This window comes from Patella vulgata, chromosome 7, assembly GCF_932274485.2.
Source record: "Patella vulgata chromosome 7, xgPatVulg1.2, whole genome shotgun sequence".
Lineage (NCBI taxonomy): Eukaryota > Metazoa > Mollusca > Gastropoda > Patellidae > Patella > Patella vulgata.
Genome location: NC_065885.2, coordinates 48,436,467 through 48,463,229, shown reverse-complemented (window position 1 = coordinate 48,463,229; position 26,763 = coordinate 48,436,467). Strand labels below are relative to the sequence as shown.

The following is a 26,763-nucleotide window of genomic DNA, read 5'->3' as shown; positions in this document are numbered from 1 at the left end:
GCCATTCTTGCTATAATAGTTCAAAAACAAATCATGAAAAATGAATATATTGAAAATTTCATTCAAATTAATTTATTCTGTGTGAAGTTATCAGTATTTGGAGTTTTGTAGTGTAGATTGTTTATTATCGTACCAATGGAACTTGACAATTGTTAAATTTTTTAATCTTGCAGATGTTCTAATCCATTTAAATCTCGGCCATATGATGGTCTAGAGAGTAGATTATTATAGGCTTGTCATCTGAATAAATGTCTAAGTAATATTTAGCTCTTACATAATGTATGGTTAACGAATTAAAACCAACTGACAACATCTGATTCATGAAAACTGTGATCTATGATATAAGGAAATACCATAGATTATTTGTCATATACAACAGATTGTTTTCATTGTTTCCTTGGTTATATAATATGTGTTGACAGACAAACCATCACACACATTTATAATAGAGATTTTTTGTTTTGCATATACCATTCAATATATGGATGAACATTTCAATAAATGAAATGGGGTTTAACGTCCTACTCTTCTGCACCTAACCTGGGCTAATTGAAGAGGACATTTCAATAAAACATTGGCAATAACCATGAAGGTGATGGGTAATGCTTGTGCATGACACATATCATCACCAAAAAAATGACGATGACTAGAAATGAGCAACATGAGGTCTGAATAGAGCGCCACAAAGTGTTTGGTTTTGAGGATTGTTGTCAAGGAAAAATCTGGTGTCGACGACAGAAAATACTTGATGTGTGCAGGCCTCAACAGCTGATATCTTTACTAAAATTCACTACTTAGTTGATTACAGTGGAATAAGATAAAATTACGCCTGTGTCAAACTAATATAAATGCTTTGTTAAAAAACAATTTATTCAATGTTTCATTTACAGTATTTAGACAATATTTACACAACTGTTGTTGTTACTTAAAGCATTTGGACTAGATTTATTCAAGCTGATAAATGATTTTAAGGATTCAAAATCAAGCTAATATTGGGTAATGCCCCATTTATGTGTGATCCCAACTTAATTACAATGGTTCAAGTAAATTTCAAATATTCTTTTAAAACTTTTGGTATTGAAAGTTGATCTATACAATCCAATCTGTTGCCTCCCAATAACTTACGTACTTTGAGTCGACTGAAATGTCGTAATGATTGTGGATTACCTGTAAATCAGAATATAATAAAGAACTTTAACATACATGTAATTAATAATACTAAATAGGAATGAATAAAAAAAAGTGGGTCCTTCCTATCTTTTGGGACTTGTCTTCATTATCCTAGACGCAGAAAAGTAGGATACTGAACCCCACTTCATTTCATTTGTAACTAACATTATACAAATATCTCTTTTCTGCATTCTCCATTGCCTATTTAGTTGTAGAAAGAAACCAAGATGTTAAGCAGGAGACAACATTTCTAATTATCACATACAACCTTGTGATTGAATACACATTTGCATATATAATCAATCTAATTAAAATATAGATCTATATTTCGTTTCGTTTTTTATACTTTCGATGGCCTACACTACATGTAGATCTAACAAGTTATAGTGGGAGTTCACGTTCTATGACGTCAGGTACCAAGCAAGCGACATTTGTACCCGATTACGTCAGTCATTCGATTAACCAATTAGCAATTTTGCTTTGTTTTGATATCTATTGCTGCTAATGTCTACCCACCGTTCCGCGCAAAAAAGGTCAAACGTTCGATTCGACAGACCATTTGATTGGCTGGCCCCTCATTTCAAGCAGAACACGAGTTAAATAACAACGCTTCCAGATCCAAGTGTAGTAAAGACAAGTAAAATCGAAATTTTGAACTATAAAAACGAAACAAAATTGGATCTGTGTTTTAATCAGATTGCATATATAATATAACAGACTTATCATTTACAATGCAATGCTTAAAGATACATTCCCACGAAAATATTTATAGGGTAGTTATTTCTGAGAAAAATACTGGATTTCCTGAAAAACACCCATGCATATCACTAACTGTCAGCCCGACGGCTTATTAGACCGGAGGCTCAGTGCGGGGGGTCCATCAAATGGGCACAAAACCAGACCCATCTTTTCTATAGTAAAATTTTGCGTAGAATACTATGCCGTGTGGTAATCAGTCCACCGTTGGGTCGTTTTCGAGATATAAGACAACCTCCCTCCGCTTCTGATGGGAATAAAGAAATCAAAATACGACTTAAGACAACATTTCCCAAAAGTTATTGCATGGTCGGGTTTACAACTTTATTGTCAAAACCAATTTAATACTGCTCTAGTCACAATAGATACTGTCTGGGCTGGAGAGATCAAGTCTACCTAACAAGAGTTTTTCCAGTTATGTCCTGGTAACTTGTTGCTGTATCATTGTATCATGCAAATTTCAAACAAAAGTGGAAAATCAAATCACAGGTTATATTATTAGTGTCAAGGCTTTTTTTCTATATTTAAAAAATATTGTATCCTTACCTTCCCAGAATAATAAAAGCTTTTTAGCTGGTGAAGTACTACTACGTATTAAATCTCTAGGTAATAAACCATGGTTATTCCTGGCATATATATCAGCTCCATGATTCAATAATAAAGTTAAAAAACTCACATCTTGATGTCTGGCTGCATCATGTAATGGTGTAAGGTGAATTTTTGTAGCATTTACTGATGCTCCTATAGTATAATAGAAAAAGCAATGAATAATTTAACATACTGAATAAGGAAAATATTTTCTTTTCTCAATATGATTATACGCAGAGTGCTATGACGGAAATTTTCAATGGAATGTGGCATTTCTACATCGAATTTCAACTGTGAAGGATTCTTTTATGTGTACGCCAATGTGTACACAGGAGCTTGTCTTTTGTCCCATCTACACAACTAGACACTGTATTTTGCCAAGCCCTTTGTCCTGCACTAATGAAAAATCCTGGGGAACTTTCTTGAAGGGCGATACCACGACATCACTAGCCTACATGATACCATCAGCCACCACTTGTAAGGCAGAAAATACAGAAAAGTATTTATCGAGTGGTTATTTCCAATAAAAGTATGGCAATTTTGGTATATATGGAAATTAGAGATATCCAATCTTAGTAGAAAAATACTGGATTCCCCGAAAAACACTCATGGAGCGTATACAGGACAAAAATGTAAGGGTTCCCCTAATCCACAGCCCGACGATTTAGAATTTCTGCACGCGTGATGTCAAAGGTCACACGCGAACATTGAGCGCTTAATGTACAAGTTGATAAACGCTATGAAGAGTTAGACGTACAACACTTTCTGAGATAAAAATGACGGAAAAAGACGCGGGTAGTGGATAATCCGAGAATTTAATTAGGATTCGATATTTGTAATAAATAGTAAGCGATTAAAGACAACATCGTCTAATGTACGCAATGAATTCTCCTCTGACATCTAAGACGTGACGTAAACATGACTTGGTTTGATCGAATTTTAATAGCAGGGCATTCCTTCACAATTACAATGTTTGAGAAGGATTTGAAGCATAATTATGACAAATTAATTAGTTTGAATATGTATTTAATCCATATATACCATTAAATCACCCAGTTTGTACGCGGGAACCCATCTTTAACTTTAGTTTGATTTTAATCTAATTTCATTTTCAAGTTTAACATAATTTTTATACGCCCACATGGAAATGTGGTCGTATATTGCTGTCGCCCCCGTCCGTCCGTCCGTCCGCCGTCCACAATTTCTTGTGAACACTCTACAGACTACATTTATCAACCAATTGTTTTGAAATTGATATATGTTGTTTGCATTAGTGAGATGAAGAAGCCTATTTAATTTCAATAACTTCTGTTAATTTCTTCTGGAGTTATGGCCCTTGTTTCACTTTGTTGCACCTTGTGAACATTTTAACGACAAAAGTTATCAACCGATCTGTATGAAATTTATATGCATCATTTAAATTAGTAAAACAAAGAAGCCTATTGAATTTCAGCAATTTCCGTTAATTTCTTTTGGAGTTATGGCCCTTGTTTCACTTTGTTGCACCTTGTGAACGCTCTAACGACAAAAGTTATCAACCGATCTGTATGAAATTGATATGCATCATTTAAATTAGTGAAATGAAGAAGCCTATTGAATTTCAGCAATTTCCGTTTATTTCTTCTGGAGTTATGGCCCTTGTTTTACTTTGTTGCACCTTGTGAACGCTCTAATGACAAAAGTTATCAAACGATTTGTATGAAATTTATATGCATCATTTAAATTAGTAAAACAAAGAAGCCTATTGAATTTCAGCAATTTCCGTTAGTTACATCTAGAGTTATGGCCCTTATTTCACTTTGTTGAATATTGTGAATGCTCTAATGACAACAGTTATCATCCGATCTGTTTGAAATTGATATGCATCATTTATATTAGTGAAATGAAGTAGCCTATTGAATTTCAGCAATTTTCGTTAATTACGCCGTGAGTTATGGCCCTTGTTTCACTTTGTTGTACCTTGTAAATGCTCTCTAACGACAAAAGTTATTATCCGATCTGTATGAAATTTATATGTATCATTGAAATTAGTAAAACGAGCAAGCCTATTGAGTTTCAGTTATCACCTAAATTAGTGAAATGAAGACAAACAAGCCTATTGAATGTCAGCAATTTCCATCAATTACGTCTAGAGTTATGGCCCTTGATTTACTTTGTTGAACTTTGTGAACTTTCGAACAACAAAAGTTAACATCCGATCTGTATGAAATTCATATGCATTATTTGAATTATTAAAACGAAAAAAGCAGATTTTTTGGATAATCTGCTGTTGGGACATAGCTGTTGTGTGGGTTTATTTCCACAATAATATTTTCTTGGTGAAAGTAATATGTCCAGTATATCATAACATACTGTATATTCTTCTATGGTTTAGTGTGCAATGTAAAGCTGTCTTTCTATGTCACATACCCTTTAATTCCAACTATCAAGGGATATACATTGATGATGCTTTTCAATAATAAATCTCAATCCAAACAACCTACCTAATTTAAGAAGAATGCTAGCACAAGCTTCATGGTCTTTATATGCTGATATATGTAAGGGTGTTCCAAAATGACAATCACTCGCATCCACTCTAGCACCAGCTTTTATCAGAAGCTCTATACAATCTACATTATCTGTTAATTACAACAGTAAGTTTATCTTAGCGATTTTAAATAAACAAGCCAACAATGAGGCTGATGTCCCCTGCCGAAATCCCGGAAAATATAGATGACATATATTAATCAATTGCACATTTATCTTTTCAAAAGTATCAAGCAATTACACTGATTATCAACTATAAAGTTCACCACTCTCTATCAGACAGAATCAAAGTCATAGCAATTGCTTAGCTCTGCTTAGCTTTAGCGGGAAATGTTAATCATTGAACTCAGTCAATACAAACACCTAATGAACATATACATCAAGTTTAACCATTCTACCTCAATTAAGATAGGTTGCCAGGCAACGAAACATACGCCCACAGCAGCTGAATCGTCCGAGCGGTCGACAAGAGTTGTCGCATATTTATTCCTTTGTAGGTAATTGTGGGCCTTTACAATACAGTTCCATATAGATTCTTTTTACTAAGTTAAATGGCACATATAAATTTTATACAGATCGGCAGATAACTTTAGAGGTTAGAGTGTTCACAAAGTACAACAAAGTGAAACAAGGGCCATAACTCTAGAAGTAATAAACGGAAATGGCTGAAATTCAATACAGATCGGCAGATAACTCTTGATGTTAGAGCGTTCCCAAGGTGCAACAAAGTGAAACAAGGGCCATAGCCCATAACTGTAGAAGTAATTGACAGAAATTGTTGAAATCCAATAGGCTTCATCGTTTCACTAATTTAAATCAAGCATATAAATTTCACAAAGATCGTGTGATAACTTTTTGCCTTAGAGCGTTCACTAGGTTCAATAAAGTGAAACAAGGGCCATAACTCTAGACGTAATAAACGGAAATTGCTGAAATTTAATAGGCTTCTTCGTTGCTCTAATTTAAATGATGCCTATAAATTTCAGAAAGATCCGATGATAACTTTTGGCGTTAGAGAGTTCACAATGTTCAATAAAGTGAAACAAGTGCAATAACTCTAGACCTAATAAACGGAAATTGGTGAAATTCAATAGGCTTCATCGTTTCACTAATTTAAAAATGTATATAAATTTCACATAGATCGAATGATAACTTTTGGCGTAATAGCGTTCACAAGCTTCAAAAAAGTGAAACAAGGGCCAAAACTCTAGACGCAATGAACAGAAATCATTGAAATTAAACTTTTGGCGTAATAGCGTTCACAAGGTTAAAAAAAGTGAAACAAGGGCCATAACTCTAGACCCAATTAACAAAAATTATTGAAATTAAATAGGCTTCTTCATTAATCAGATAATAACTTTTGGAGTTAGACCGTTCACAAAAAATTGTGGATGGACGGACCGACAGACGGATGGACGGACAGGCGCGACGGCAATATGCGTCCACATTTCCATATAATATATAATATAAGTACAATTAATTTACCCTACATTGGTCGTGGTGGTCATGATGATTGTGATGATGATGATGATGATGATGATAATGGTGATAGACCAATTAAAAAACATTTTGTAATCTGTATAAAAATATGAATAAGGAGTAGTTCAAGTAGTTGGTATCAGTATTTTTATGTCTCTCTGCTCTGTTTCCAGCAAATAATAACACAAACCTATTAAAATGTTTCTGTTTATTTTGCAGGATCTACATTTCCCTATTGCTTCTTTGTATTCAGTTTTAGTTTTTCTCTGTTTTATAGTCCAGGCAAGATAGCAAAAGTGCGGGCAGTTGCTGCAATAGAAATGCTGATCACGGTTTATGGTCGGTTTAGACGTATATTATCACCAAAAAAAAGTCCCAGTCTGAAATCCGTGCCCAAATGGGTCAAACTGACCAAAATCCAAAATGGCCACCGCTTTTTGCTTGTAAATTCCAATTTCCACCCAATTATCACAATATGATCGAGTTTGGTATCAAAATATACGTTTTTGGGGTAACTGAATCCATTTCCCTACACATTTTTGTGATAAGTGTTACCTCTGGGTCAATATTAGGGGTTATTCAAGATGGTGGTCAGTTTTGGCGGGAAAATTCAAATTTTACATAAGGATCAAGTTTGGTGTCAAAATATATGTTTTTGAGGTAGCTGAATCTATTTTTGTACATATTTTAGAGATTAAGTGATTCCCTGTGTCAATATAGGAGAAATTCTAATTTGGAATTTAGATTTCTGATTAGGGATTGGAGATTAATGATACTCCTACCTTAGACCTCATACAATGACTTTCATCCAGTATCAACTAAATTTCATTTGGAGTGTCTTCCAGTTCACTGCGGTAGCGGCATAGGGGTATGTCGACTGGGGTCACTCTCAGATCACTGCGAAAGCTGGTCGTGGCTTTTGAAGCACGTGGCACAAAATGATTCAGATGTTCAGACACGGATGGATACAGTATCACCTGTTTATCAGATATGCAGTGAACCATTTAATAATGAATAACCCATAGTTATTGGTCCATGTTTTAAGGTTAATGAAGTGGAGGAGTCTGTATCAAGGTCTAAAGGGTCCGCGGTGCCAAAATTCATTTTTGCGGACCATTGTCTTTCACACGGTCTGTAGAAAAGACTAGCAGACGGTCCATTACAACATATATAATCGGTGACCGCTGTTACAACAGTAAACAGTAGAACTCGCAATGCCTATTCTTTGGACAAGCCAAGACAGGACAAATGACGACTTGACATTAATATAGTTGTATTTAATAAATCAGCATTGAGGCTGGTGTCCCTAAATAGATGACACTCATTAATTACTTGCATATCTAACTTATTTATAAAACATCTAGCACAGAAATTGTTCTTCACTCTGTGTAATTTAAGCAAAAATTGCAGAGGCATGCTGGCTAGGTAGTCACCCGCCTACCCTGCCCTCATCAATTCAAAAACAAATTAAACTCGAAATGGTTGATAACGCTCGAATCCGATGATATTTCCTAACAAGGTATATGGGAGGGAGCGGGGGTGGCTATGTGCCTTCTCTTCCGAAAATGTGCCATCGAATATTGTGCCCCCCTTTTCTGCTGCCCTTTCCTTGTTCCAACTAACTACAGGGTTACTACAATGTCCGTTTTTCATTGATGATGTAAGGGCCCCATACAAGCTCAATCAGACCATGATTTCCACGGATGACTTTCAAAATAGATTTTACAGACGGATTAATATTTCCATAATATTCAGAATCAACTAATTTGTCTTAGTTTTATTTATTTATCTAAGTGAATTTAGGAAAATTGCAACACGGGCGACGGGAACCATTATTGCCAGTTAGCATACTCAGGGCCAATACGCAAACCGTCACAACGAATGACATTTAATCTGTCACCAGTAACTTCCTTGGCCTGGCTTAAAGTGTATTTTGATCGTCGTCTCGTTCTTAGGGTTGTCAGTCTACTTTCAATTCTACCTCCCTACCCCTACCCTCATTAGGGAACAGAATCGAATGAAACTTGGCAGGTACCCTTTATAAGGAATACCAGTCCCTTTTGATGCTTGTTTTTCTTTACTCACAGGTCGTTTAGTTCTTGACTGCAGCTAACTATGTTCATGTTCGGATCTTTGTTACTTAATCATAATCCCTTAACCAATTGTCAATACGTCAAATCGCTTCTACCATGTGCCACAGAACTCAAATTTTCCCCGATCCTACCCCACCCCTCCTAAAGTGCCCTAACTTTGGTCTGCCTACCCTCGGAGGCCCTAGCACGCCCTTGGCTTATTGCTGAACTTAGTCATGAATTTACACCAAGTTTTATTCTGTCCTAAATTTTCTGCTATTGAAATTGGTATCTCCGCTCATTATTGAACGTAAGCCAGGAATCTTAATCGGCTCATTATTGTCAGCCCCCAATACCCGTTATCTTTCCCTCATTTTGGGAATGACGATGGGTAGTTCACTGCATATCTGACAAACAAGCGATATTGTATCCATCTGTGTCTCAACATTTGAATCAGTTCCTGAAATAAATTCGCCACGTGCTTAAATAGGTTTGGCCATCTTGGCTCAATTTTCGAGGTTGGTGATCGAAATCGGACACGCCCATGACACTGCGTCCACAGTGGGCTGAGAATGATAGCCTGCTACGCTGATTCCGTAGTGAGCAGTGGTCGACCAGAGCGTCTAAATGAAATTTAGTTGATGCTTGATGAATGCCATCGTATTAGATCTGAGGCGAACTCGTCCACTCGTAATCCCCAAATTTCCAATGGGATTTCCCATTATTTTGACCCAGGGGAACCAGTTAATTACCAAGATGAAAAAAATGTGTCGAAAATGAGATCAGCTGCCTCCAAAACATATATTTTGACACCAAATGTGGTTATTTTGTAAAATTCGAATTTTCCCGCCAAAACTGGCCGCCATCTGGAATTATTTCCCAATATTGACTCCGCGGTATAACTAATCACCAAAATGTGTGTGGGAACGGATCCAGCTACCTCGAAAGGATATATTTTGTACCAAACTCAATCATATTATGGTAAGTGGATAAAAACTGGCATTTTCCAGTCAAAACCGGCGGCCATTTTGGATTTTTGCCAATTTGACCCATTTGGGCACAGATTTCGCACTGGGACTTTTTTTTTGGTGATAATATACGTCTAGATCGACCATAAAACGTGGTCGGCATATCTATTGCAGCAACTTCCCGAAATGGTGCGAAATTGAGTTAAAATGCCTGGACTATTATAGAAATAAGGACTTATGCCCTAACTTTGTAATTAATACACTTTAATTCATTTGCACGCTTATAATGGTTTGATCCCTATTTTTTGACTACTACATAGGCCATTTAGTTTTTACTTGGCTTTTTACTACATCTCACATAAATGGTTACTCGTAAAGTTATTTCCTTCAATGTGCCTATATTTATATTTCATGTAGCACATAGCCGATCATGACTCCCACAAGTATTATACAACGTTTGGGAAATATTCCCCTACTGTTAGTTTGTTTTTCATTTTGAGTAAAGTCTGTATCAGCGTAGATAACGTTGTGACTTCAACAGTGTCCACAACCTTGGTATTACATACTTTAACAATATTTGCGTACAAAGAGCGGCCATTTTTTCCTGCAGTTTTGGTCAAATTTTTATGAAATTCGAACTCAACCTTCACTGATGTGTAACAGTGATATATTTAAATGTTTTTTATGCGCAAATATCGAAAGGAACCAAGATCTTTGGGTTATAAACCTGTATTTCAAGTTTCATCAGAATCAGATGAAAATTATGATCTCTAGAGGGTCCACAAGCTAAAAACATGATTTTTGGTACAATCAAGGTCTATAATTATAATCCATGAAGTTATTATCCGATACATCCAATATCGAAAGGAACCGAGATCTTTTGGAGATAAACCTATATTTCAAGTTTCATCAAAACCGGACAAGATTTGTGGACGGACGGACATCCGGACGGACAGGGGCGACGACAATATACATCCATATGAAAATGTGGGCGTATAAATATTGATGCATGAATTTTGATATGGTTAATTCTTTGTGGCAAGTCAAACAATTCCAGCAAGTTAAAAAAAAAAACCCACACCAGACAACAAACTACAATGTTGTAATGTTATCTCATAAATCATGAGATGGTGATGCAAATACTTCAATGTCAATAAATACAGTGTCAAGTTCAATGTACTCTTACCTCTTAATACAGCCTCATGTAATGGAGATGTCATTAATAATGGTGGATTTACTATTGCACCATGGTCTAATAAATATTCTATACATGGCAGACTACCATTGGAACAGGCATCACATAACGGTGTAGCACCATCAATATTTCGGACATTTACCTGAAATGATTAAATTAGCAGGAACATACCTTAAATATTTATTTACCTGTACATTCAGAAAAGATGAGCAGAAATTGCATTGTCCTAGCTAGCAGTCAAACTTACAAGGATTTTGGTTTGATTATAATCAGTGATAGTTTATTATGTGAAAATTATGAAATAATGTTGAATAAAAGAAATGAAAGCAAATTTCACTAAATTGCTCCAGGGTTTTATTTTTCAGTCCATTTTGTAAAGTGATGTAAATTAGAAGAATAGTATTAAATTTACATCTTAAAGCTACACTTGCATACTTAACAAGAGTTAACAAAGACTCTTACTTCAGCACCTGCTTCTACTAGTATTTTAACACACTGTAATCTTCCATATATACATGCTTCATGTAATGGTCTCACTAAATCTGGACTAGCACAATTAACAGCAAACGCTTCAGTCTTTAATAAATTCTGTAATATTTCTGCTCTACCTTCTCTAGCAGCACGATGCAGTGGGTATTTGTCATCTAATAATTCAGAAAAAACCAAAACAGAATGTATTTACAACAAGCAGTCTACACTGAGGTCACCGGTAATAGAATTTACTTTAACTTTCAATTTGCAGGAAGAAGAGATTTTAATGAATGCCCCACACCAACATTTACTAATCAAATTGCAATAAGGTAATTCAGTATTGTTAATCTTACAGTTACACAATTATTTATAAGGACATATTCCATGTTGTTCTCCAATTAATCAATCTGATCGAGATCCCAGTACTGGTAGGCTAACAGTAATCAAATATGCAGTTATATTCAAACTCTAAATTATTTAATGGTCTCGAGCAAGACATTGCGTAATATATCAAAACAACATTAATATCCATAAACTTATATTACTGGTAGTGGTACCGGTACGCAATGTCTCGCACTTGACCATTAGAACCATACACAAGTAGTAAGTGCAGGGGGACTGCACCACACAAAATTAACACAAAAACAAATACACGGTCAGGACATCATACTCCGGAAAAGTTACTGCAGTTCAAAAATTGACCAATCAGGTTGCAGGAAAATAATTAACACTTATGTGATAATCAAAATTCGTTCATTAGAATTATATGTAAAGTTTACTACATTTTAAAGAGTGGGATCTCAAGCACTTTTTAATTTATTGGAATATTTAATTGCGAAAGAGTTTCAGACTTGTTTATGGCTCCCGTCTTCATTAGCCGAGTCGGAGCAGAATGGAAGGATGTTAAACCCCCATTTCATTTGTTTATGGCTCAGTATTGAAGTTCTATGCATTTATTGATTTGCAAATGTAAGGCTTAGAAATGGCTAAGAAAGGCTATGATAATTATGAATATACAATAATACATGCTATTAAAAAGCCCCCAACCCCACCCATATCATGTATTTATTAACCGACATGGTGTCAAGCTTGTTATGTAATTAATTAGAAATTACGATAATCTTTTTTAAATATAGCCTAATAATAATTCATTTTAAATAGACATCTAGTAGCCTAATCAATATTATAATTTTAAATTTAGGCTATATAGGCTATATTAATATTGCTTCAACTTGTACATTTCATTTCTACTGTCACTCACTCACTCAGTCACTTAGATAACAAACCTTAATCTCTCAACCCTCCGTGTTTTGAGTTAAGAACTGAGGCCATTACCTATAACGTTGCAGCTGCCGGAGCGATTCACACACAGCATTTTTAAACAAAATTGACAATAGTTTTATTCAAAACAACGATTGATTATTGTTATTTAGAATATTTCTACAACATTCAACTACAATTAAGCATATAATCCTACCTGAAATGGGTACAAATCGTCGTTTTTAAAATCGAGGCGTTAAGCCGTTACTAAGACCGCCATCTTTTTAAACGATACGCTGTCATCATGAAGGCGGGGCTAAATATAAGGCTTTTATAACAGCCAATCAAAAGGACAATCGAAAGCACAGTAACTATGAATGGATTTCGATGGCGGTGAAATGTCAGACAAAAACAACGCTTCATTAATTTAAACGCGAATATTTGGAGTTAGGCGACAGTTGTGCCACTACATTGGCCTCCGTAAGTTTAATTAATCATAATATCATAAACTTATCTATTTTAAAGATGTTACATGCATCAATAAAGAAATTGAGTTTGCCACTTGGAACTAAAGGCATCCAATCGTAGCTGAAAACAAACACATCAGTATATCTCAACGTTTTTAGCTACGTTCTCGTAGCTATCAGTCACTGTGCATTCAGTTTTACTTTTAGACCAATTTTCATATATTTTACGGTTCCAACGAATAGAGCCATACGCCCTTAAGCAGTGTCCATGAAGAAAAAAAAGGTTTTATATTTACTCAACAGAAATCCACTATTTCTTTGAAAAGTTTGCATTATTTTCACGTTTTTGACGCTACTGCCACTGGATCTTGACCGATCTGTAGAATATCTGTCAGTGAGTGTTTATACCCACAATTCTAACCCTAACCCTTCAGAATAGTTTTAGCCACAATCCACCGTTGTTACAGCTTCAATTTGTTCGTTTGACATGTAATTTATAAACCTAACCCGAACCCTAACTCTAGAGAAGATATTCTCCAGATGACACAAAGATCTAGTATTATTCCCGTGTTGTTTACATCACAGAACGCTTTATACCTTTCCGTGTAGAAACACGGGTATGGGAGGCAACTCTATCGACAATAAGGACTCAGACTAGCAATTATTTGCCCATTGACTTCAATGTTAAATGGCTGTAACATCACAGGCTGTAGCTTTTTTCTCAACATTCCGTTGGTTCCAATCTTTATAGGCACAATGGGGACAACATTTGGCAATCTCCTCATCATAATTTTGTAGGGGGTTGACCGTTTAGATTTTTTGCTACACGGATTTGAAGTTGACTGGGGTGAAAATCTCACTTCCGACACAATGATTGCTCCGCAGAAAGACACTTTACACCCCCTATCCCTCCGCTGTAATATCATCAGTATTACCCAAAACTGCTATGAAATTGCAAATTTCATCCCTTTTCTCCAATTCTAGACCAAAAAGTCAACCCAATGCAGGAAGAGGGGAGAAAAAAATTAAGGGAAAAATTGTCTATTTATAACTCGCACTACCATCATGAAATAAGGGGAAATAATTACTAGCCTTAGTCCGATATGGATTCGACTAGCCATTGTTTGCCCATTGAAATGAAAACTCCTGGAAAACACCATGTTATACTGAATACCGGAAAACACACTAAATACCGGAAAACATTCTAAATAGGTAACTCGGAGTCTGGTCCTCTGGAAAACACCAGAAAAAACTAACCCTAACCCTAACCCACCGCTGGTCCTCTGGAAAACCCTAACCCTAGTCCTAACCCTCCGCAAACAGAGGACCAGGCTCTTTGTTACCTATTTAGGGTGTTTTCCAGTGTTTAGTGTGTTTTCCGGTATTTAGTGGTGTCCGGTGTTTTCCGGTATTCAGTATAACATGGTGTTTTCCGGTAGTTTTCCGGTATATAGTATTGCCGAATATATCTTACTCTGCATCAACTTGGCTAATGAAGAGGGCCCTTTCACTATATAAAAACAAAACATTTGGCTTATCATTTTTTATTACAACACAACAGTAATATAAGTAAAACTTCCCTAACACACACCACACATGACACCATTGAAATACAGTGCAGAAATGTCACAAGTTGGACCTGATTTATATGAGTATAACTTTTTCATACACATTTTGCTTGATGTAACTGAAGTTATTGGTATTTTAAATCATACAGAAAATAGAGAACATGTTCACTTAACTCTAATAGGTCATTTCAGAACTAACATGGTAATTCATCATTATTCAACTATGTTAAAGTTACAATTTCATATTTTTAAGTTATATTTTTAAAATAAAGCCCTAAAATAGATCGTAACTATAAACAGTCATACCTTGTTAAAGAATAATCCTATTAATCCTATAATTCACTATTGCCAGTTGAGAAATTGGCAAAAATATCATTTTCAACTTCGAATTCAAACGTTTGAAGATAAATATTCCATGGTGGGGAATAGGAAAACAAGGGAGGTAATTGGGAGGTAATTGTGTTATTATTTCCGGTGTGAAGATTTTTAAGTGTGAGAAATATAACCTATGATCGTATAATAGTGAGTTGACAACCAATTGAGCAAAAGGCATAGAAATAATTATGTTTTGACTTTCTTAGAAAATATGAAATTGTAACTTTAAGAAAAGACAGACATTAAAGTCAGTACAATTTTTTGAGAACAAAATAATAGAGTTGACATTACATGTATATATATGTCCAATTAAACCAAAGACATCCTTCTGCTTTTATGCCTATTTGAGTCATTTTTTTAACATTGGTAGTTTAATTTCACATAATATATATTAAAATTAAAAACAATAATAATTTTAATCACAATACCAAACAAGCGGTTGCCATGCAAGATATGCCCACATTTTGCATGAGATGGAAAGCAAACAAACTAAAATAAGAACAATTTTTCGTACAATCAGGGGACATAATCCAGGATTTTATAGTCTGATATGCGCGAATATCAAAAGGAATTGGAATCTCTGGAATATAAACATATATTTTAAGTTTCAACAAAAACAGATAAAAATTAAGACATCTGACAACCATGATATTACACACTTTTACACTATTTGCGTACAAGGAGCAGTTTCGACCTGATTTTCATGAAATACGAACTCAACCGTCACTAGGTTGAAACACTGATATATTTAAATGGTTTTTTTTAAAATCGGATAGAAATTGTAACCTCTAGAGGGTCCACAAGCTAAAAACTGAATTTTTTGTACAATCAGGGGCCATAATTCAGGATGTTACGATCCGATATGCATGAATATAAAAAAAAAACAAGATCTTTGGGATATAGACATATATTTTAAGTTTCATAAAATTTGGACAAAAATTGTGCGTCCACAACCTTGGTATTACATACTTTAACACTATTTGCGTGGCCATTATGTTGGGCAGTTTCGGTCTGATTTTTACGAATTCGTACTCAATCAACATCGGGGCGTAACTGTGATATATTTAAACAATTTTTAAAATTGGATAAAAACTTTGACCTATAGAGGGTCCACAAGCTAAAATCGCGATTTTTTTCGTACAATCAAGGGCCATAATCCAGAAGTTGTTGTCCGATATGTGGGAATATCAAAAGGAAACGAGATCTTTGAGACATAAACACATGTTTTAAGTTTCATCAAGGGTCCCTAACCTTGATATTACATACTATTTGCGAACATAGAGCAGTAATTTTGTCTGGCAGTTTCTATCCGATTTTCACGAAATTCGAACTCAATCATCATTAAGGTCTAACAGTGTTACATTGGATAAGAACTGTGACCTGTAAAGTGTTCATAAACAAATTGTGGATGGACAGGGGCGACGACAATATACGTCCACATGAAACTGTGGCCGTAAAAAATATAATTTAAAAAGAATAAATATTTTAAGGATACAATTTTTTGTTGTTTTATTTAATATTTTTAACTTAAAAGCTACTGGTAAACAAAAATATTAAAATAAAAAAGATTAAGTCATATAAATAAGAGACAAATGAAAAACAAATCAATTATTCTTGTTAAAGGAACAGATCCAGATACATTTTAGCAAATAAAACTGTTTAATTTTGTGTGAAAGACTCTCAGAAACATTTACCCTTGTCCCATGCCGTTATCTGCATCCCTGCGATAATTTTATGAAGCAGTACAAACTTTGAGTTTCCATGTGTACTTAGAAATAAGGCCCCAAATTTCATGTTCAGTGACTGGATAACTATGTCCATATACTTTCTGAAGCTATAGTAGTAAATGATTGTCATGATTGGACAATGAAATTCTATTACAGAAGCCCATTATTATCCAGAAACTTTCAAAACAAGTGTGGCGGAGATGCATTTTAAAAAAGTCTATATTCCTTGATTTCAAATTTTCCTGTGAATTCAATTAATTACCATGATTTTCACAAATAAATATCATTGAGCAATCCAGACATTATACAATGCATTTAATAAAATATAAAAAAAAAATACAACATATCCATTTAAACAAATCCAATAGAGTATTTCAATGATAATTTTAATTTCAAACACACACCCACAAACAAATCCACTGACTCCAAAATGTTCTACATGTATATTTGTTCATTTCTGAAAATGTTATATCATATTCACAGACACAGAATCCACTTGTCCTAGAAACATTTGGGGTGTCCTTTCAACTATTTATTTAAATTCACCTGCATTTCATTTATTTCATTATATCCCATGTCCCTTTATCACACACAATAATTATAATTTATATACTGATCATAGCTGTCATTATTCCCTAAAATTACTCCTTCAAAAAAGTATTCAGCATATTTTAACCACAAGAATACAATATAAATACATGGAGTCTGTATGTGTAATTAACTTCCAAATATGAATTAAAAATCTAAAAAAGACCTTTGATGAACTACGCCCTTGCTCCACTTAAACTCAGCAACCATGTCAGGTCATCAATATATTCTGGAGATCTATTTTTACTGGTAAACACCAGTAAAAGAGTATAAACAATAGTTACTTAAAGATGCAATATGTAAAAGTTATATAAAGAGCAGGTCGTTCTCGCTATAACTGATAGTGAAAAATAAATTTATGGAAAATATCAGTCAAATTACATTATTCTGAGCAAAGTTATGAATGTCTGAAGTTTTGACAAGAATAGCATAGTCATGGATTGTTGTTGCTACGATAATAAACAAAGTCTTGATTTCCCATTTTTTCATTAACCGATTGACTCTAATCCAATTAATATCCAAGTCACCCAATGGTGTAGAGAGTTTCTTATATGAATAAATTTCTAAATAATAACTTAAATAACATTTGAAAAACCTTCAATATGATGATTTAGCAATTACATCTTTAAGGGCATGAAAATGAAACAATATACTGATCTAGCTTATGTTAAAAGTTATGGAATGTCATGGATCATTGATGCTAAAAGATACATTCAATGTGCAATATAAAAAAAGAATGGTGACATAGCCTTTTAAAATAATAGAGCTTTAAAACTAGAATTTACTGATCTTGAAGTTCTAAATTAACAAAACTTCCCTTTCTGTTCAATAAAATCGAATCCTCTCCTAAAATAGAGCATAATTCTTGAAGTCTTTTATGCATTTTAGGAACTCCTGTAAGCTGTGTTTCTAACTGTTGCTTCTCTTCATTTAAAGATAAGCGGGTGCTGGAATCAAGTTGTTCCATTCTCCATCCACCCTCCCCATCAAACTGTAGTAAATGAGTGTGAAACTTCCTGCAATGTAATAAATATATTGTCTATAAATCAGTATTTAATAAAGTTACATACAAATATTTACTCATGTGTCCATGAAATATATCCTTTATAAGCACAAGCACACAGACGGAGATTTAAAATCTTGGTTGTCAAGCCTTTACTTATAACAGAAAAGTTTGAAACAAACTGCCTCACTATATTTTCTTCTAAATTGATGTTTTATGTTACCGGTATATCTATATTGAAGTAATAGTAATAATTAAAATTTTCTCAAAGCTTAAATCTATTGTAGTACAGTACTTACCATAAAGAAGGTCTGTGTGTGATTGTTAGTAAAGTAATTCCTGAATCTTTAGCTGTTTGATATATTTTACTTTCAACATCTATAGAAACAGCACTAGTACATTCATCTAGTAATGCAAACTGTGGTCTATAGGAAAAGATTTTTAAAAAATTCATTACGTCAACGGTAAATAAAATTGTGGTTAATAGTAATCAGCCATTTTATTATCTGCATTATCATCATTTGCAGTATGTGAAAATATGACAAAAAGATCAAACAACTTGACAGTTAAGAAACTATATCATAGCAAATTATGTGACTGTTTTTAATCCAGGACAGTCATATTATTGTGTTTGGTGCAAGTCAAAATTGGTAAAGGTACTACACATATAAATATTAATCAAAACATGATTTTAATATTCTAACCTGTGATAAAATATTCTAGCCATTCCCATTCGTTGTTTCTCCCCTCCAGATAATACATCTTTCCAATCACTTTCAACATCCCATCCTATATTACAACATTAAACAAAAAAAATAATTTCAGGTTCTTTGAAGAAATTTTCATTCTATATTAGCTCCTGGTCACATTTTATAGAAGGTAGTAAAGATTGTAGCAAAAACTACAAATATGTTAAATTAATTACCATCCATATTATGTTTATTTGAAGCATTCTTTTTCCTTTAATTACAAAAGGTATAAAACACATATTTTTTACAGCAATTTGTAATGCACAGCACATGGTTGAATACTTCTTCCTTGGAAATCACTTTAGTATGAGCATATTAAATATAATCATTCAGGAAAATAATATTAAATGGTATCAACAAGAAGTTAACAGTGAGGCTGATGTCCATCAACGCAATCCCAAAATAATTGGTCACACATATTATTTAATTGCACTTTGATCTTTTTAAAAAGTATAGAGGAATCAAACTGATTATCTATACGTAGTCTAAGCAGAAAATGTTCACGATCGAACTCAGTCAAGATTTTGCAGTACCTGGTAGTGAAACTCTTCACTAAGTTTCATCACTCACCAAGTTAGACTTAAAGTTATCTTGTTCCAAAGCATCGATCAATGAAATTGCTCAGCTCTGCTTAGCTTTAGTGGAAAATGTTAATCATTGAACTCAGTCAACAAGACATTCACCTAATGAAATCTAAACCAAGTTTAAACATTCTACTTCAATTAAAAGCAGAGTTGTGTTCCAAAGTCTTGACCAGTCGTCAAATTGCTTATCGTTCCTTAGCCTAAGCAGAAAATTTCATAACTCTCACCCAATGTAAACCAAAGTTATCAAGCTCCAAAGTTATCGAGCTTCATGTCTCAACCAATAAAATTGCTTATCGCTTCGCTTAACTTGAGCTGAAAATGCTCATTATCGAACTTAGTCAAGGTATTGATGTAATGAAACTATACACCAAGTTTCATCACTCTCACTTAAAGGAGCTAAGTCTCTAACTCAATATTTTACATAATTTTCGAAATCAAAAAGACAAATTAGAATTTAATATTGATCACTTTCTATCAATATTGATGTTGTTATCTTGCTGTGAAACTATAGGATCCTAATATCCAATATTTAAGACATAATTAACATTTTATAATCAGTACACAAGTTGTGTACCTTATGGTTTTGGGTGCCATTTTCTAAAGAACAAATAAAAACATATCCTACAACACAACATGTCCCAAAGCATCAACCAATCAAATTGCTTATTTCTGCTTAGCCTAAGCAGAAAATGCTTATCTTCGAAACTCCTACAAGGCAATTGCCTAATAAACGCCTATACCAAGTTTGAACATTTTAGCTTTATTAGAATGAGAGTTATTGTGTCCCAAAAAGTGTGACAAATGACCTTCAGTACATTTAATACATTTTCATTTCAACCAATTTGTATTACACTGTATATTTCTACTGAAAATATGAATCTTACCGCCTTCTCTACTGACAATATGTTTTAAATGGACTATATCTAGTATGTTTCCTAAATCTGAATCTACAAATCCTTTCTTCATCATATCATCAGGTGTATCAGGATAAATAACTTGATCTCTTAATGTACCTATTGACATGTACGGACTGGAAATAACAAAAATATTGCAAATTCTTTTTAACATGCTATACATTGAAACCTATTGGGCTCATTATTTTCAATCTAATTAATGGTTTGAGTGTCCATGTGATCTAATGTATGCCATTTTGATTGTAAGGTTTTTTTATCGATGCAATTGTTGGGAGTTTGATTTCCATACTTGTGCTTGATAAGGAGTAAGATTGCCTGCCTAACCTTGCGAATTTTCTTTAGGACCTCAGGAGAAATCATAGTCCTAAAATTGCCTACTTTGAGTTGAGTAGGTATTAAAACTTAATCTATATATTGTGTCCTATTGTGATCTTAAAACTCATCAGTATATAAGATACAGTTTAGATTAGACTTTAGACATCAGTATATAAGATACAGTTTAGATTAGACTTTAAAATCACGTCAGTCAGATATTCTATAATATACTCAGTACAAAGTTTACTGACTGGCTGATAATAAATCACTGAGTAACATTACAATGATAATACATTTACCTGAATTGTTTTTACTGATTTTTAATACAAAGTTAACCAATACATACCGTTGTGGAATATAGAAGAGAGATGAAAGTGGTGGTTTATAGAGTTTACCAGCATAAACTGGCCATAATCCACTTAGTATACGAAATAAGGATGATTTACCACAGCCATTAGGACCTGTTATTAATAAATGCATACCTGGTTCCATCTGTAATAATATATTTATTTATGTTTATACATACGTTGACAGGTAACATGGCCATCAGCAGCTTATAATCAGATATCTGAGTTGTTTATAAAGACTGTCACAAAATTAATGTTTTGGTGTTCTGAATTTTCATTTATAACTCTAAATATAATCAACGGGTGGTTCTGAATTTTGAGAGTTTATTCTTAATTACAGGCTCTGACAAGGATAATAACTCTGGAAGTAATTTGTTTTTCTAACTTGCTGATAGATGAACACGATTGAAATTTGGATTCATGCACAAATTGCAGAGTTATTGCCCTTTAGTCACTGTTCTGGCAAGCGTTCTTGTCTGTAACAAGGATGAACACTGTCGATATTAACCTTTTCATCTTGTCATTATCTGAGGCCTGGTCACAGGGTCATAACACGTCATAAATTGTCCTAAAACAGCAGAAACAGGAGACCACAAATGACCTATAGTAATTTTTACATGTAGCCTGGTCACTAGGTCATCCATCAAACATTCTGTATGACACAATCATATAGAATAGCCTTTAATAGAAATTGGCAAGTTTGAAAAAACAAGTGGTTGCAATGCAAGATATGCCCAAATTTTGCAGCTTAAAAAGCATACACTAAGCAGCCATAATCCAGGATGTTACTGTCTGATGTGCGTCAATATCAAAAGGAAACGAGATATTTGAGATATAATCATACATTTCAAGTTTCATCAAAATCGGTTAAAATTGTGACCTCTAGAATCTCCACAAGCTAATGACACAATTTTTCGTACTATCAAGGGAGAATCTCCACAAGCTAATGACACAATTTTTCGTACAATCAAGGGCAATAATTAAGGAATTTACGATCTGATATGTGTAATTATCGAAAGGAACCAAGATCTTTGGGTTATAAACATGTATTTCAAGCTTCATCAAAATCAGATCAAAATTGTGACCTCTGATATACCATACTTTTACACTATTTGCATATGAGGGGTGGCCATTTTGGTCCGATTTTCACGAAATTCGAACTCAAGCATCATTACAGTGTAACGGTAATATATATACGAACGTTTTTTTAAATCGAATATTAATTGTGACCGGACCACAAGCTAAAAACGCGATTTTTTTTGTCCAATCAGGGGCCATAATTCAGGAAGTTATGATCCGATATGCGCAAATATCGAAAAGAACCAAGATCTTTGGGTTATAAACATGCAATTCAAGTTTCATCAAAATCAGATGAAAATTGTGACCTCTAGAGTGTCCACAAGCTAAAAACATGATTTTTCGTACAATCAGGGGCCATAATCCATGAAGTTATGGTCTGATATATACCAATATATATCAAGATCTTTGAGAGATAGACCTATATTTTAAGTTTCGTCAAAATTGAATAAAAATTGTGACCTGTAGAGTGTCCACAAACAAATTGTGGACGGACAGACGTCAGGAAGGACAGGGGTGACGACACTATATGTCCACATGAAAATGGGCACTGTCATTTTTCCAACATTTCTCCTCTGTTTGAGCATGGTTATAAACTGTATTGCTGGTGTGACAATTTGGGACCAGAAAACACGTATCCAACGACAGGATTAAAAGTTTGCATTTTTTTTATGAATTTTTATGAATAGCTCACGGGATATAAATGCCATATTGGTAAATGTTACCGGGGAAAAGTTTGGTAGACTTCATGATGCTGCCTGCAGGCTGGAGTCCAGGCATGAAACTATTCAACCGTTTTTTCGGACAACTTGTTTCATTATGTAGAGCAATCGTTGTGAAACTATTTTGATTTGACAGTTTTGAAGTATTTTTGTTCTGTTGTGCAAGATCTTTTTCGACATTCCAAAGGAAATGTACGGTGCTAAGACCACCTTAAGATAAGTTTTAAATGTTCCTATTATTAATTAGAACAGGTTTCGCTTTAGTTTTTATATTTTATGCTGACATTTTATTGTTTTAAATCTTTCTAGTGCAAAAACAGAAAATTTGACCTTCTGACCTCTGGGGTCACAAAAAACAAATGTGAATTTAACAAGGTTACATTTTTATTGAAAGGGTGATTACTTTTGATCATTTTCAGCATGTTTTCATGATACAAGAATGGCTGCACTTTTACTTTCAGTGGAAATGACCTTGTTTGACCTTTGACCCTGAATATCTCGAAAACGCCCCAACAGCGGACTGATTACCACTCGGCATCATATTCTACGCAAAATTTTACTCCAGAAAAGTTGGGTCTGGTATGTGCCCATTTGATGGACCCCCCCACCCCCACCCCACTGGGACTCCAGCCAGACTAATATTTTTAGAGATACTAAGAACTTTATACTGTGTTAAACATCATCCTGAAGCTGTATCTTTAAAATGTACAGAGGTGACAAAACTTGATAAAAGAGATTAAACTCAGCATAAGAATTAATAAAATTAAATTTGTGGTTAAATAATACATGCATCCCAAGACACCACATGTACAGTCACACCCACAATATCTTACCTTTAAGGAAAGACTAGACACTATAACATCACCATTAGGTGTAATAATAGGAAGATCTTCTATATAAATAGTAGAATCTTTATCAACTACTTCACCTGTAATAGGGATTAACACCCAAATCAACGCTACAATAATTGAGTGGAAACAAAACTTTTTTATAATCCAGACAGCCATTCACTCACATTCATGTTAGTTACACATCATGAAGGGAAAAAAGGTTTTATTGTACTCAAATACAATAAATTATATAACCATGGACCGTGTATATGATGTAACCTACTGATTCATTATTTCTTTATCACACTCACATCGGAATAGTATTCCCTATACGATATTATAAAATAATTGAGAGATGGAAATTTCCTTTCCTTGTCCATGTATGTAATTTACACCACTTGCCTTATGAAATATTCCACAATTCTGAATACAAAAGTTTGTGCTTCGAAGTTTGACCGAGTGTAATTCTTTAATTGTTTGAAATAATTTTGACAAATGAAAATGGTGTCCAAATCTGTTATGGTACCTTTAAATTAAATCAACTCTTACAACTCATCCAAATGAGCATGCACTGGGTTATAATCATTAGTGAATATTCTCCAATCGATAATGTATGAGGTAATATGGACTCTCCAATCAAAAATGCATGCAGCAATATGGATTAGAAAATAGGGATCTAGTTATAGATTGTTAACAAGAGTCAATGTGCATGTCAAATAGCAAGCTGAATACTCATAGTTAAAAAGCTATGTTTAATTGTCTTTGTTCTTTTAGTTATGATTCAATTAAATCTTGAAACATTCAAAAGAAAAATTGACAGTTAGATGAGATGAAAACCAACATTTCATGTGGGAGTATTTTGTACATCTATCCATTCACAATTCTTATAAAAACACAACAGATTAGAGTTTTTGTGATTTTTTTGTTGTTGTTGTTGCTGGAATTGTTCTATTGACAATTTCAGAGTAGCCCATAAATATAAGTTTTCATTATTACCTCTTTTTTCAAGTTGTCCATCTACATGATCAAGGTTTTTAGACTTAGGTTTAGTTACCAGCTGACGTGAATAATGCCCATTGTTAATATCTTCAAACACTTTAAACATTTCTGAAACTCTTGAGGTATATCCGGCTAACTCTGTTATCTAAATATATAATTATAATAACAAAATGCAGCAATCTGTCAACCAAACCTAACCCTTGTTTACGGTATTACTGTGTGTTAGTGGTGGATAGATTATGGTATTTAATAGCACAGATGACACATTGGTCACATTGGTACTTACATGTATCAGGTAAATATGGTACTTAAACTTTTCAATTAAATATTATATAATACAGATTTTTATTGATCAGATAAATGAAATAGTAAGAGTTTCTTTCCAGTGCAGTAGTCCACTTGCTAAATGTTTAATATTATATATAACCAACCTCTTTATAAGATGAAATCATTCTTTCTATAGCATCAGCTGAATTAATGAGAAGATTCCTAGCTGTTGTAAAAGCTCTAGTTCTTTCACTCACTCCACCATCCTCATCCTCATCTACTAAAGTTCCTGCATTTTCAAAACATATATAATCATTCATACATATATATTATATATATCAGCGATGCTATTTCATAATTTTGTTTCATTCTCTGACAATTTACAAGAACTTAAATATATTATCTTAATATCCATTTCTTCTACTTCATCCTGCTCCTGTTTCTTCTGCATCTGTTATTCATCCATGTTAGTTTCTGCAACAAATCTCGTTCTTGGAAATTTTATCTGTTCTATAACAAAGGTAACAAACGATTGCCATGTAAGATATGCCCACATTTTGCAAGAGATGGACAGAGAACAAGCTAAACAAGCCAACAGTGAGGTTGATGTCCCCCGCCGAAATCCCCAAATAAATAGATGACACATATTAAAAGTATCGAGCAATCAAACTGATTAATTAATTGCACATCTATTTTTTTTCAAAAGTATCAAGCAATCAAACTGATTATCAACTATACACTAAGTTTCATCACTCTCTATCAGATAGAATCAAAGTTATCTTGTCCCAAAGCATCGACCAAAGAAAATTGCTTATCTCTGCTTAGCTTTAGCTCGATATGTTAATCATTGAACTCAGTCAAGACGAACATCTACATCAAGTTTAAACATTCTACCTCAATTAAAAGGAGAGTTGTTATGTTCCAAAGTCTTGACCAATCAAAATGCTTATTGCTCCTTAGCCTAAGCAGACAATTCTCATCATTGAACTTAGTCAAGGTATTGATGTAATGAAACTATACACCAAGTTTCATAACTCTCACTTAATTAGAACTAAAGTTATCGTGTCCCAAAGCATCAACCAATCAAATTGCTTATCTCTACTTACCCTAAGCAGAAAATGCTCATCTTCACACTCCATCAAGGCATTGACCTAATAAACACCTACACCAAGTTTGAACATTTTAGCTCAATTAGAATGAGAGTTATTGTGTTCCAAAGTCTCGGCCAATCAAATTGCTTATCGCTCTGCTTACCCTGAGCAGAAAATGCTCATTATCGAACTTAGTCAAGGTATTGATGTAATGAAACTATACAAAAAGTTTCATCACTCTCACTTAATTAGAACTAAAGTTACCGTGTCCCAAAGCATCAACCAATCAAATTGCTTATCTCTGCTTACCCTAAGCAGAAAATACTCATCTTCGAACTCCATCAAGGCATTGATCTAATAAACACCTACACCAAGTTTGAACATTCTAGGTCAATTAGAAGGAGAGTTATTGTGTCCCAAAAAGTGTGACAAACAGACAGACGGATGGACAGACAGTCAGACAGACGGACGAACCGGGGGACAAAAAAAACTAGAGCATCGCTATCGCTGCAGAACACGTTCACATTCCTGCTTTGACTAATATGGTACTTTTTAAAATGAAGAGAATGTAATGTGACAAGAGGTAAAGTTGGCTAGGCGTTGGGTTGTTTTGTCAAATATTAACAAAACAGTAGGTGTGACACCACCCCAA

General features: G+C 34.0%; 2 protein-coding genes across 2 annotated transcripts in view; both read right to left on the bottom strand.

Annotated features, from left to right (window-relative positions):
• Positions 1-851: 851 nt before the first annotated feature.
• Positions 852-13,551, bottom strand: LOC126826720 (ankyrin repeat and SOCS box protein 13). The gene is made up of 6 exons (XM_050555757.2): positions 13,249-13,551; positions 11,217-11,398; positions 10,746-10,896; positions 4,998-5,132; positions 2,473-2,667; positions 852-1,167 (listed from the first exon to the last, which is right to left on the bottom strand). Exons 1-6 carry the CDS (start codon positions 13,283-13,285, stop codon positions 1,040-1,042), a joined length of 828 nt encoding a protein of 275 aa, XP_050411714.1. The 5' UTR covers positions 13,286-13,551; the 3' UTR covers positions 852-1,039.
• A 929-nt stretch (positions 13,552-14,480) lies between these two features.
• The window catches only part of LOC126826703 (ATP-binding cassette sub-family D member 2), a 31,950-nt gene continuing 19,667 nt past the window's right edge, over positions 14,481-26,763 (bottom strand). Inside the window, exons 3-10 of the mRNA XM_050555719.2 lie at positions 25,185-25,309; positions 24,751-24,898; positions 23,758-23,852; positions 21,125-21,270; positions 20,434-20,579; positions 18,918-19,002; positions 18,513-18,638; positions 14,481-18,226 (exon numbers count right to left, since the gene is read on the bottom strand). Of these exons, the coding sequence (XP_050411676.1) occupies positions 17,992-18,226; positions 18,513-18,638; positions 18,918-19,002; positions 20,434-20,579; positions 21,125-21,270; positions 23,758-23,852; positions 24,751-24,898; positions 25,185-25,309 (1,106 nt within the window). The 3' untranslated portion in view covers positions 14,481-17,991. The remainder of the gene's footprint in view (positions 18,227-18,512; positions 18,639-18,917; positions 19,003-20,433; positions 20,580-21,124; positions 21,271-23,757; positions 23,853-24,750; positions 24,899-25,184; positions 25,310-26,763) is intronic.